Genomic DNA, 12,098 nt, shown 5'->3' with positions numbered 1-12,098 from the left:
ACAGGGGCATTATATGGATGCACTACTACAGGGGCATTATATGGGGCAATACTATATGACTTCCTTCCTTTCAAATCAAGGGGGTAACGTCGGCATATCTAAATATATTTTGGGGTAAAAGGTAAAAAAGTTCCCTGACCCCTGGTCTAGTGTGTGCCCAGCTTAAGGTAGGCGACCCTGCTTGGCATCCCTTGTCCATCAGGTACGTGCCAGGTCTCCCTAATAAGAACTCCTGCAGAAGTGGAGGTTCCTCAGTGATACAAATGCAATAATAACGGCATTAAAAATGCAATTGAGCAGTCTTTGTGCATTCCTGGGCCAGCAATACTAATACTGTCCCAACATCACCCAGGCAGGGCTGCAGCAGGTGTCTGAGGCTTGTCTCTGTGTGTGCCATGGAGAGAGAGGGGGTGGGGAGCTGCTGGATGGAGCCTGTGTGAGATTCTTCCCATCCTCCTGTAACACAGGGCTGTCAGCAGTGGGCAGCAAAGCTCAGCTGCCTTTGTATGATCCGTGCTGCAGCAGCAGCAGCAACCTCACCTCAGAAAAAAAACATGGCAGGGTCTCAGGAACAGCTGTCAGCCGGGCAGGACCATCTCTGCAGCTAACCTGGACCCAAACATGAGCTTCGAGGCCGCCTGGAGTGAGAGTATCAGCAGCAGCAGCAGCAGCAGCACATCCAGGCGTCTGAGGACAGTCCATGCACAGCTCCCTCCATCCAGTGCTCAGCAGATGCATGGTCAGCAGTGCAGAGCCCCAGAGGAGATCAGCCACTAATCTCACAGCAAAGCTGAGAGCCTCAGCCCCATAATAACACCCCATATCCTAAGGAGGAGGCCGCCTGCAAGCATGAGGTAGGTGCCCCATCTCCTGCTGGCACTGCCAGGTCTGTGCTGCATCCATGTCTGCCGGGGACTTAGAGCTCTCTCTCCATTCATTGTGCATGTGTGTGGCTAGGTAAGGGAGAGGGGCTTAATGACTGAGGAAGGGGGGTGGGCAAAGCCTGGTGTGGCCCCTGGATACACTGTCACTGGGGGCCCAGGCAGCAGATACACACAATGGCATCAGGACATACAATGCCATGGAAGGGGGTGGGGGCACAAACTGAAACTCTATCTATCTATCTATCTATCTATCTATCTATCTATCTATCTATCTATCTATCTATCTATCTATCTATCTCTGACACATGGGAGTGTGCGTTTAACCCCTACTCCAAATTAGCCCCATCCATAGGCACTAGGCAGTATGATGTATTGGTGGGCACTGGCAGGGGGAGGGGGTGACTATGGCTGTGAGAAGTCTGTTTAACCCTCCAGCAGCCATATGGTCCATGCAGTGCCCTATCTTACTATACCATGCCCGGCAGTGAGAGAGTTACAACCTTCATTCCAGCAAACCAATGTAAATGTGTGCCTTATAATGACATCATTTAGTGTACACCGTGCAGGAGACGGACGCAGGGATGCATCTACAGTAAGTCATCATTTGCAATCATTTGTGGAGAATTATATATATATATTTATATATATATATATATATAATGTTATTTGGTGAGAAGACAGCTGTGTGTGTCACTTGCGGGTATTCAGTGTGAGTATGTGTTATCGCAGTGTGTTTGGAGATCAGTAATCTGCATTTTGTGGCACCATCCTGCAGTAGAGGCCGCCTGTGTGCCAGTGACAGACACATTACTGTGTTCGTTAAAGCGTCTGCCTGACCAGTATTTGTGCACTGGCATTTCTCCATGGCTTGCATGGCGGCCATACTGAAAATAGGTACAAAGACTGTGAAATGGGGTAAAGACCCCAATTTATTCATCCGTATCTTCCGATTACCTGTATCTTTGTGTGTGATGTGCCTAAACTCGGTTGACAAAAAAAAACAAAAAAAACAAACAAACATAAAAACTAACAATGGAAAATGAATGACTGATCCCGGACGTCACAGGGAATTCTGCCCTTCTCAGTGACAGTTTGGAGCGGACGTGTCCAACGAGCTCGATTTGATCCATTGCTCACCTGTGACGAGATTCCGTGTATATGTAATGCTCATTTATAAATTCCTTCCAGAAACGTTTGGTGGCCAAGTGGGTCAGTCACAGACCAGCCTTTGTATTCTTACACCATTGAAATGGTGAATGTACTGTAGGACGTAGTGCGATGAGCCGTGCCTGATCCTGCGTGATGACCGATCCGACTGCATTTCATGCTTAAACTTGTAATAAGGACCCCTCATGTGGCCTATATTTGCTTTGTGGCATTGAGCCACCCAATTGCACTTACGCTTTTTGACAGCGGACCGTGCTGCTCACTTTGTGCCGTTAATGAGGGGCTCATCCCACGCACACTGGCTGTCACTGGGACACCCCACCACCCAATCATGGATCTGTCTTTATTTCCTTGTCAGAATCACAATAACGAGCCCTCCAGTGGAAAGCTATTCTTGGTCAGAGGGCCTACAGGGCGATACGTGGGCCCTGGATTGCGTGCTTTGCCGCTGATTAATACGACAGTTCTTAAAGTTCATATAGCGCCTACAGAGTGTATTAAATATATTATGTTGATGATACTGTAGACTTTTAAGAACCTGTCATTTTAAATTGTGGATGCGGCCGACAGATATGGAGGCAGCCATATTGTGGCCAAGCTGATACTCAGCCTATCAATTCACTGGGATTTAGTGACATCACAGAGGCATGAGGCACGAGACCTCAGTACTGTTGCTCATTCTTGGTGAATTGATAGGCTGTATACTCATGAATAGTTAATCGCCTGCCTCCCACCAAAGAGTCGGCTGTTTCCACTGTGTGTAGGCTGAAATTCTGGGGCCAACTGTACCCCCCGAAGCGTGTAAAATGGTAACAAGGGGTGTGTAAGCTTGTTACATTATACTGAAAATTAGTGCTCTATATAATCAGGCCTGTTGCTCAGCTGTGGAGCGCATCTTACGTGTTCTTGCACCGCCATGCTCTTGGGAAGTACTTGCGTGTCCGTGGTGAACGTTTACAAACATTTATAGATACTTAGTAAAAATGTCAGACATTTCACTGTGTGGGGGATAGTTTGTAAAACCCGCCTTAGCTTGTCTCAGGGATTGTACTTCATTGCGATCCGTAGTCTGTAGCTTTGTTATGCAGCTGAGTAAACGGGCGCCATTCAGTTATCGCCGCAGTTATATATCACTCTATAGATACACGTTTAGTCATTTTTTTTTTTGTATTTGTTATCTGACCGAACCAGTGCACCACCTAAACGAAAACTGGCAAGTGGTGTCTATTTTCCTAAATAAAATAATAATATACTTATAAACTAACAGGAGTCTGCCCTAATAGAAAAAATAAATATTTTTGTGAAATGGCAGAAAATTAATATAGTCAGGACTCGATCATAAATAAATAAATATAAACGTTTAACTAAATATCACTGTTTATATTTATTTATGATCGAGTCCTGACCATATTCATTTTCTGCCATTTCACAATCCTGTCCTGTTGTTAGTTTCTATAGTCTTGATCATTCGATGAGCATTTACAAGCTCATTAAGGTCTCTGCTACTGGGAATATCTATTGGTTAAAAAAAATAAAAAAAATAAATTGTTTAGTTTAATTTAACATTGATAAGCGCCAGAGTTATTTGATTAGTTGCTTTTATTTGTTCTGCAAGTTCTTAAATAAAAAAAATTGTAAGTTAATAATATCTGTTTTTAATAGAATATAATATAATTGTTCCATCGATTACATTTTTTAACACCCATTTCTGGACTCCGTATGTGACCCCCTCAGATCATAATTAAAATCCTTGTAAAAAAATGTTGGGGGTAAACTGTCTCTGGAAATCCGGGATAACTGGGGATTATAACGGCCACCCGCCACCTGTTCCAGTGGTGCTGGGATTCCAGCTGGGGGGGGGGGGGGGGCACACGCTTTTAAGAAAAATATGTATAAAGAAGTGTTTATTCTAATCATGGCCAATGCCACCTGTCAGGACGTGATTTGGCGGAATACAAATTCACTTTGTTTATGTTGTTTATTCATTTATTTACTATGTTTTTTTTCTATTATTTTTTGAGTTTGGCCGATATTTCCTCTACCAGAACATCACCCATCTTGTGGATTTCTCAGCTTTAGGGGTCTATAAGCAGTGTTAGGAGACATGGGGGTCTATTTACTAAGCAGTGTTAGGAGACAGAGTGAAAAGTGATAAGGTGCCAGCCAATCAGCTCCTAGCTGCCATCTCTCAGGGTGTGTTTGTAAAATGACAGTTGGGAGCTGATTGGCTGGCACCTTATCACTTTTCACTCTGCCTCCTAACACTGCTTAGTAAATAGACTCCTTAATGTCCTAAAGGACGCAGGGTCGCTTTCGTCTAATATTAATGTGAATAACTAAACCCTGCGCTTATCATGGCAGGATAATTCCCACCCACTGTGATTTACCGCTCTCACGGACAGCTCAAACTGACGCCACCTGCATTTTATTAGCTCCTCCCAGTTTTGCGTTTTGTGATTAACCGAACAGGAAATGTGTGTGGACACCATTTCAAATGTTATAGCTCATGTTACGCTATGTTTACATTATTGAATCAACTTTTGATTTGTGGTAAAGGGCATTTTTATGCTGTAGGGATAACTGATCCTTATGCCGGACTATTATTTGCATTTACACTTGGGATCAAGGGCCTAAATCAGAGTTATGCGCTAATGCCGCTGCCGATACGTCTGCGTAAGCAGCTGCTGTGCGGAAATATGCAAATGTCGCAGACGCGGGAATGATTTGAGACGCCCACCTTGCCTGCCTTCATTGCCGCCACTCCCCGTTACCTCCCGCGAAAACGCGCCCTGCCTGTCCATCACGCTAGAAGTAAATAATTGCTGAGAGCGACTGCTGTATAGTACCTTGACGCATGTGCGACATAGTCGCATGCGCAGTTAACCGATAAACACTCAACTGGGAAAATATTGACATAGCGTAAATCTCTGAATCAGTCCCCAAGCCCTTAAAGTGACACTTGAGCACCCATGAAACATTAATCCATCGTAATATAGGGCATGACGGCCTACTTAAATTACAAACAAGGGCAGTGCACGTTTAAAATAGACATTACAACCTAACATAAAACCAGATTTCGTGTATTTAAAGCATAAGATAGGACTTTGTGTGGGGGCCTTAAGACCGGGGCTAGCTTTTGTTTTAATTATTTATATTGAATGCCTTCAGGTGGCTCCCTCCCACTAGTATACATTGAATGCTCCTGCCGTCTAACATACATGTCACGTGCATACAGTAAAGGCGGCCATTTTGTGTCATTGCCTCATGACTAGTAAATCAATAGGCTACAATCTTTATACGTGGGTTTAGCCTACAAAATGGCCGCCTGCACTGTGTGTGTGGGGTATAATTTAAGGAAGGGGGCATAGAGATTGATAATACAAATATTGATGTAAAACAGGTAGGCCCACTAATCTATAAAGCTCAGCCACATTAACCATTTAATGGCTTCCATGAACCGTTAGAATCATCGGGCGACTGTTTAGGCCGTGCAAAGTCACCAGTACAACTGCATTATAGCAACGTCATAGAACATTGGGGGAAAAATAGGCCAGGGCTTTATACGGTAACAGCATCGTGTGATTTGTGCTTTAGCTGCCTGAGACCTTGTGTAAATGTTTAGTCTGTCCCAAGCTGATATTGCTTCAGTACATTGTGGACGGCATTTAGAAAAGCAATATAGAATAGTAAAAAAATGGGTTTCCAGTTAATATGTCATGTAATATGTCATGATGTTGACGTGTTTAGAATGTGGACAGGTAACATGTTGACATCAACAATGGCAACATTGACATGTTCAGAATGTCGACAACAGCAATGTTGACCTATGCAATTAGGGTTAGGCTGCAGTTACGGTTAGGCTGCGGTTAGGCTGCAGTTATGGTGGCCATACACGGCACGATATACGTGCCGTTCCGATGGATGGCACGATATCGTACCTGATATCGTGCTGCGCGCTCCCGCGGGATCGTACTTCGCATCCCCAGATCTTCCCGCAGGTTCATCTGATCTGGGATGCGATGTACGATCCCATTCAGATGGTGGAGCCGGCATGTCGTGCGGTCAGCGGGGATCACGCGATAGTCAGCGGGGACAGCACGATCGGCAGTCGTCCTAGACGGTGCATCTCACAGTGTATGGCCACCATTAGGGTTAGGCTGCAGTTAGGGTTAGGAAGAGGCTGCTATTCAGATTAGGCTGCAGTTAGGAATAGGCTAAATTAGGGTTAGGCTGCGGTTAGGGTTAGGCTGCAGTTAGGGTTAGGAATAGGCTAAATTAGGGTTAGGCTGCAGTTAGGGTTAGGCTGCATCTATGGTTAGGGTTAGGTTACTATTAGGGTTAGGTTACTATTAGGGTTAGGTTGCAGTTAAGGTTAGGAATAGGCTAAATTAGGGTTAGGCTGCGGTTAGGGTTAGGAATAGGCTAAATTAGGGTTAGGCTGCGGTTAGGGTTAGGCTGCAGTTAGGGTTAGGAATAGGCTAAATTAGGGTTAGGCTGCAGTTAGGGTTAGGCTGCAGTTAGGGTTAGGAAGAGGCTGCTATTCAGATTAGGCTGCAGTTAGGAATAGGCTAAATTAGGGTTAGGCTGCGGTTAGGGTTAGGCTGCAGTTAGGGTTAGGAATAGGCTAAATTAGGGTTAGGCTGCAGTTAGGGTTAGGCTGCATCTATGGTTAGGGTTAGGTTACTATTAGGGTTAGGTTACTATTAGGGTTAGGTTGCAGTTAAGGTTAGGAATAGGCTAAATTAGGGTTAGGCTGCGGTTAGGGTTAGGAATAGGCTAAATTAGGGTTAGGCTGCGGTTAGGGTTAGGCTGCAGTTAGGGTTAGGAATAGGCTAAATTAGGGTTAGGCTGCAGTTAGGGTTAGGCTGCAGTTAGGGTTAGGAATAGGCTAAATTAGGATTAGGCAGCAGTTAGTGTTAGGCTGCTGTTAGATTTATGTAGCTGTTAGATTTAGACTGCAGTTAGGGTTAGGCTGCATCTATAGTTAGGGTTAGGTTACTATTAGGGTTAGGTTGCAGTTAGGGTTAGGAATAGGCTAAATTAGGATTAGGCAGCAGTTAGTGTTAGGTTGCTGTTAGATTTATGTAGCTGTTAGATTTAGACTGCAGTTAGGGTTAGGCTGCATCTATGGTTAGGGTTAGGTTACTATTAGGGTTAGGTTACTATTAGGGTTAGGTTGCAGTTAAGGTTAGGTAAGTAATCTGACAGAATTGAGGGAGATTGGGGGGCCAATCACATACGAATTCTGAGACTATATATATATATTATATATATATGTATTTATATATATATATATATATATGTATTTATATATATATAAAAACTTCTTTTAAACCCCCACTCCATTGCATAGGAGGATGTGCATTGATACTCGCCAGAAGTGTGACACGGAGCCGGCCTTGCCATATTCCCGTGTGCCAGAGGTGCCCGCACATACCTGCTCCTGCTCTTCTAGGCTTTTTGTTTACATTTTGAGTCGGCCACGAGAAATATGTCCAAAATCAAAAATAATGATATAAGTGCAATTGGTGATTTCATTCTGGTTTCTTCTCAGCAAGCAGTTAAATCAGCAGAGTTCCGACACCAATACACAGAAAGACCTTGGGGAATTCAGAAAGGCTCCATTCACAATATTAATAATTGCAGAAGCGCTGCTGTATAAATTGGGTTTGCGTAATACAAGAAGGCTGGTTTATGCCTGTGAGTGATCTTTTGTAATCTCGGTTTATTTGAGGTCATTGCATGAAGCTTCTGGGTTCATATTCTCACACCTCCCAGTTTCAATTGTTTTTCTGGCTAAACGCTGTGAGCTGTTGGGGGGGCTGTGAGCGGTGTCTTTTATTTGGGAAGAAGTAAAAAATAACTGATACGGCTTTTTTGGGTCTCTGAAATGGACGATGACCCAGATTTCGGTATCTTAGAAGTGATAAAAATTAGGCAGTGGTGGATTGGCTGATGCGGGTGACATTCAGTGAATCGTTTTGGCGATTGTTTTTATGACAGCGAAACAGAGATGGATTGAAAATGCAAATTGTATCGGAACTCTGAAGGTGGGAATTATGGTGCGTACACACTAGACGATATGCTCCCTGAGAGATATCGTCTAGTGTGTCCCCGGCAGGCTGTGCTCATTGTCGTTCAATGACATTGAGCACAGCCGCTGAACGATATCATTAACGATATCGTTCATCGCCGGGCGCTCTCCCCCATTCCCCAACATGCAGCAACCTGACGACATCGTCAGGTTGGCCTGCATGTTAACCCGATGAACGATGATGACGAACGACCTGCGGGAATGCGCGTCGTCGTTATCGTTCATCGTTTTTGTGATAAAAATGGACGATAAAGTGGACGACTGAATGATAATGATATCGTTATCGTTCAGTCGTCCACTTTAATCGCCCAGTGTGTACCCACCATTAGTCCTTGTGGTGGTCTCTCCCAAACGCCAGACCACACTCATGATGATATGAGAGTTGGTCTGTCCGGGTTCTGAGACAGCTTGGACATTTAGGGGGCGATTCAATTGTTTTTTTAGGTGGCGATAATTAATGGGCGCCAGATAGAGCAATTCAATTGATGCTCCGATCAGGCGCGAGTGCCGCGGCGCCAACATTTCTGCTCGCAGCCTCCTGAGTTGTCGAGCAGAAACTTGCCCATTAGTTTAGACTGGTTTAGTCGCTTTGGAGGGTTGAACCCAGGGCTTTTGGGTGGGACATGCACGATAATTAATTATCGCCGCCTAAAAAACAATTGAATCGCCTCCTTAGATGTGTTATCCACTTTAACCCCAATAACACCTTGGTCATGATTCGTAGTTGCCAGCTATTTCCGATGTTCATGCAGTACGTGCGTGAAAATCCCTAAAAACAGCTACGGTGCATGCGTCCTACACTTTGTATGCAGTTGCAATTGGGACGCGCGGTGGCTGTTCAGATACACAGATTCGCCGTCTTATGGGCAGGTTATGGGAGCGTTGTGGGCGTGTCACATTACTGGTTGTGGGCGTGTCACACTCAGGCGCTTAATCGCATGATGTGGAGGCTATACACTGACGGTGCGACCGCTGGCTGCGTCTGAATGTGCACCAACTGGGATCATCGCATCTGAAGACACTCATAGTGGGCGTCTCAGTCCTTGCACATTACGCTGCACTCTTTTACACAAGGGGAAAGGCTGGTATTAGCAGACACATAAAGTCTTAGGGCCTGATTCAGAGCCGGATGCTCTGACCAGAGCGCTCGCTCTGAATCGGGGCCCTCCTCCATTAAAATGGAGCGTTCTCTTGGACGCTCGTATAGCTGTGGGTGACCACCCACAGCATATACGAGCGTCCAAAAAGATGGTCGCAATGGTCTTGACCATCGCGACCATCGGACTTGCGACGGAAACCCTGCGGTAGGGTTTCCCTGCCACAAGCCCTGGAGTGATTTTGGCTCTATCAGAGCCAAAATCACTCCCACTGACATCAGTAGTGATGTCAGTGGGGCCGGCTTCAGATGGTAGGCGTTCCCATGGGAACGCCTCCGTCTGGCAGGCACGCCCCCGGCACGCCCACCAAAGGGGGCGTGCTGTCAGTCACCATCGACAGCACGCCCCCTTTGGTGCGAGACCCGGAGCGACAGCTTGGCTGTCGCAGTCCGGGTCTTGCGCATGCGCACGACGGAGCTCCCTCCGACGTGCGCATGCGCAGTGGGGAACATCGACCCACTTGCGAGCGTACTGCCGCTTGCGAGTGGGTCTGAATGACCCCCTTAGTCGTGACTATGGCAAAAAAACAGCAGCAGAATGCGACTATGAACCAAGGGGGTCATTCAGACCCACTCGCAAGCCTGCAAGCCTCCCATGGGAACGCCTACCGTCTGAAGCCGGCCCCACTGACATCACTAGTGATGTCAGTGGGAGTGATTTTGGCTCTGATAGTGCCAAAATCACTCCAGGGCTTGTGGCAGCGAGACCCTACCGCAGGGTTTCCGTCGCAAGTCCAATGGTCGCGATGGTCAAGACCATCGCGACCATCTTTTTGGACGCTCGTATATGCTGTGGGTGGTCACCCACAGCTATACGAGCGTCCAGGAGGACGCTCCATTTTAATGGAGGAGGGCTCTGATTCAGAGCGAGCGCTCTGGTCAGAGCAAGCGGCTCTGAATCAGGGCCCAACACCTCTATACAAGCCTTATTGTACTCAGAGGCCAATGAGGGATTTGCATTACCTAATAATAACACCCCCCAGACTGATTCTAGAAGGTTTTGTAAACTGATGTTGTTTTTTTCTTGCTACATATTACCAGGTACCCGCTGGTCCTCAGTTTTATTATTATTTCATTACTGCCGGTAAAAACGCGTGTCAAATAAAAGAGCGTATTACACTTTGATAGCAAAAGTTTTGAGGTCTTTGTAGACTTCTCCAGTGCGTTTACTCAAGGCAAACGCGTTTTGGGCAAAGAGAGAGGCGTTCAGAGGAATACAATGCATCGGATCGCTAGTAAAGACGTGAGGTGGTCAAGTTGACATTAAAATCAATGAGTTCTGACAGTGCAGTAGGGTTAACGCCCATGAAAATGCGCGCCATTGCGGTACGGTTCGGGACTTGTTCACACTCAGGGGTCTCCGGGCCTTATTCAGAAAGGAACGCAACTGCGAATGCAGTAGCGATTACGCACGCAGTTCAACTGCGATAGTATGCTAATCCATTGCGATCGGAAAGCCGCTGCCGCACTACATAAAGATGCCCACCTTACCTTACACACATCCGTAATGTTTAGCAGGACTGCAAAACCATCGGTAACATGGAGTACCATCACAGCCTCACGCACACTTGCTACATTACATAGCACAAGGAGAAAAGTAAAATTTAGTGCACCCAATAGTGACTTTTTCTCCTTGTACTATGTAATGTAACTTATACCCTGTCCAGTGGTAGCACCCCCCTTGGATATACCAACATAAACTAAATAATTGGATAATAGGGGTATATTCATTTTTAAGCTACATAGGGACCATAGGAACACCTGTACGATAGGAACGTGTATTCATGCACATCTGTACAAGCCCTGACCTTACTCAGAAATTGCTAACTTCCACGCACGCTGTCTGGCCTCAGGCTGTGTACGGCATCGCAGTGGATAATTTATGCACGCCCCTGCAACGGCGTTCAAATGCACTGGCACGCCTGCGTTCGCCCGACCCCCCCCCCTCCTGTTACCACCCACAAACGGCATTTCCTGTCTATCACTCTGCGATGGGTCTGCGTAGTCACTGCGATCGCAGTCCCGATCGCAATGGCTGGTTTGTGCACGTGCACTGCGGTGTATACGCATGCGCAGTACGCAACAATCGCCCGACTGCATCCCTTGCTGAATCAGGCCCAAAGTACCAACCAATCGGCTCCTAACTCATTTTATAGGCTGTGTTTGAAAAATGACAGGAGCTGATTGGTTGGTACTTTGGGCCCGATTCAGACCCGCTCGCACGCAGCCGTCAACTGCCAAAGTATGCAAATCCCGCACGGAGGCGATCGTGCGGCAAGGCATTAGCGCGCCCACTATGTCTTGGTGTGCGATCGCGGTGTGTATCTAGACGCCCACTTCTACACGTCATCTCCAGAAAGTGTATGCAACCATCGGTATCATCGAGTACCATCAGAAGCGCATGCATCACTTGTGGCTGACCATACCCTACCGCAAGCACGGCGAGTGCTTCAGTGTGTAATTCAGCCATTTGACATGTACTATGGTGCTCAGTCTTGTGCACGCCTCTGAAACGGCGTTAAGACGCTCAGGCACACCTGCTTTCGCACCCCCCCCCCCGTTTCCATCGGCCATCCCCTGTCACCACCCACAAACAGCTCATCCTGTCACTCATTCTAGCGAGGTGTCTGTGTACAAGGGGCAATCGCATGGACTGGTTCGCGCACGCGCACTGCGTTGCATGCGCACATTGCAAACATGGCTGGCTGCGTGCGAACATATCCTAGCGAGCGGGTCTGAATCGGGCCCTTTATCTCCATCCACTTTATCTCTTTCCAAGGCTTTAGTACATAGACAC

At 46.5% G+C, this 12,098-nt stretch overlaps 1 protein-coding gene across 2 annotated transcripts in view; it reads left to right on the top strand.

Annotated features, from left to right (window-relative positions):
* The first annotated feature begins 467 nt into the window (after positions 1–467).
* Positions 468–12,098, top strand: part of EVL (Enah/Vasp-like) — a 185,251-nt gene continuing 173,620 nt past the window's right edge. Inside the window, exon 1 of one of the 2 annotated variants that reach the window (XM_088475396.1) lies at positions 468–854. In XM_088475396.1, the coding sequence (XP_088331522.1) occupies positions 850–854 (5 nt within the window). In that variant the 5' untranslated portion in view covers positions 468–849. Of the gene's footprint in view, positions 855–1,445; positions 1,477–12,098 lie in introns of those variants that run through there. The other variant, XM_088475395.1, reaches the window with a different exon arrangement.

This window comes from Taudactylus pleione, unplaced genomic scaffold (genome assembly GCF_031769625.1).
Source record: "Taudactylus pleione unplaced genomic scaffold, aTauple2 ptg000171l, whole genome shotgun sequence".
Lineage (NCBI taxonomy): Eukaryota > Metazoa > Chordata > Amphibia > Anura > Myobatrachidae > Taudactylus > Taudactylus pleione.
This window is presented reverse-complemented; position numbering and strand designations above follow the sequence as displayed.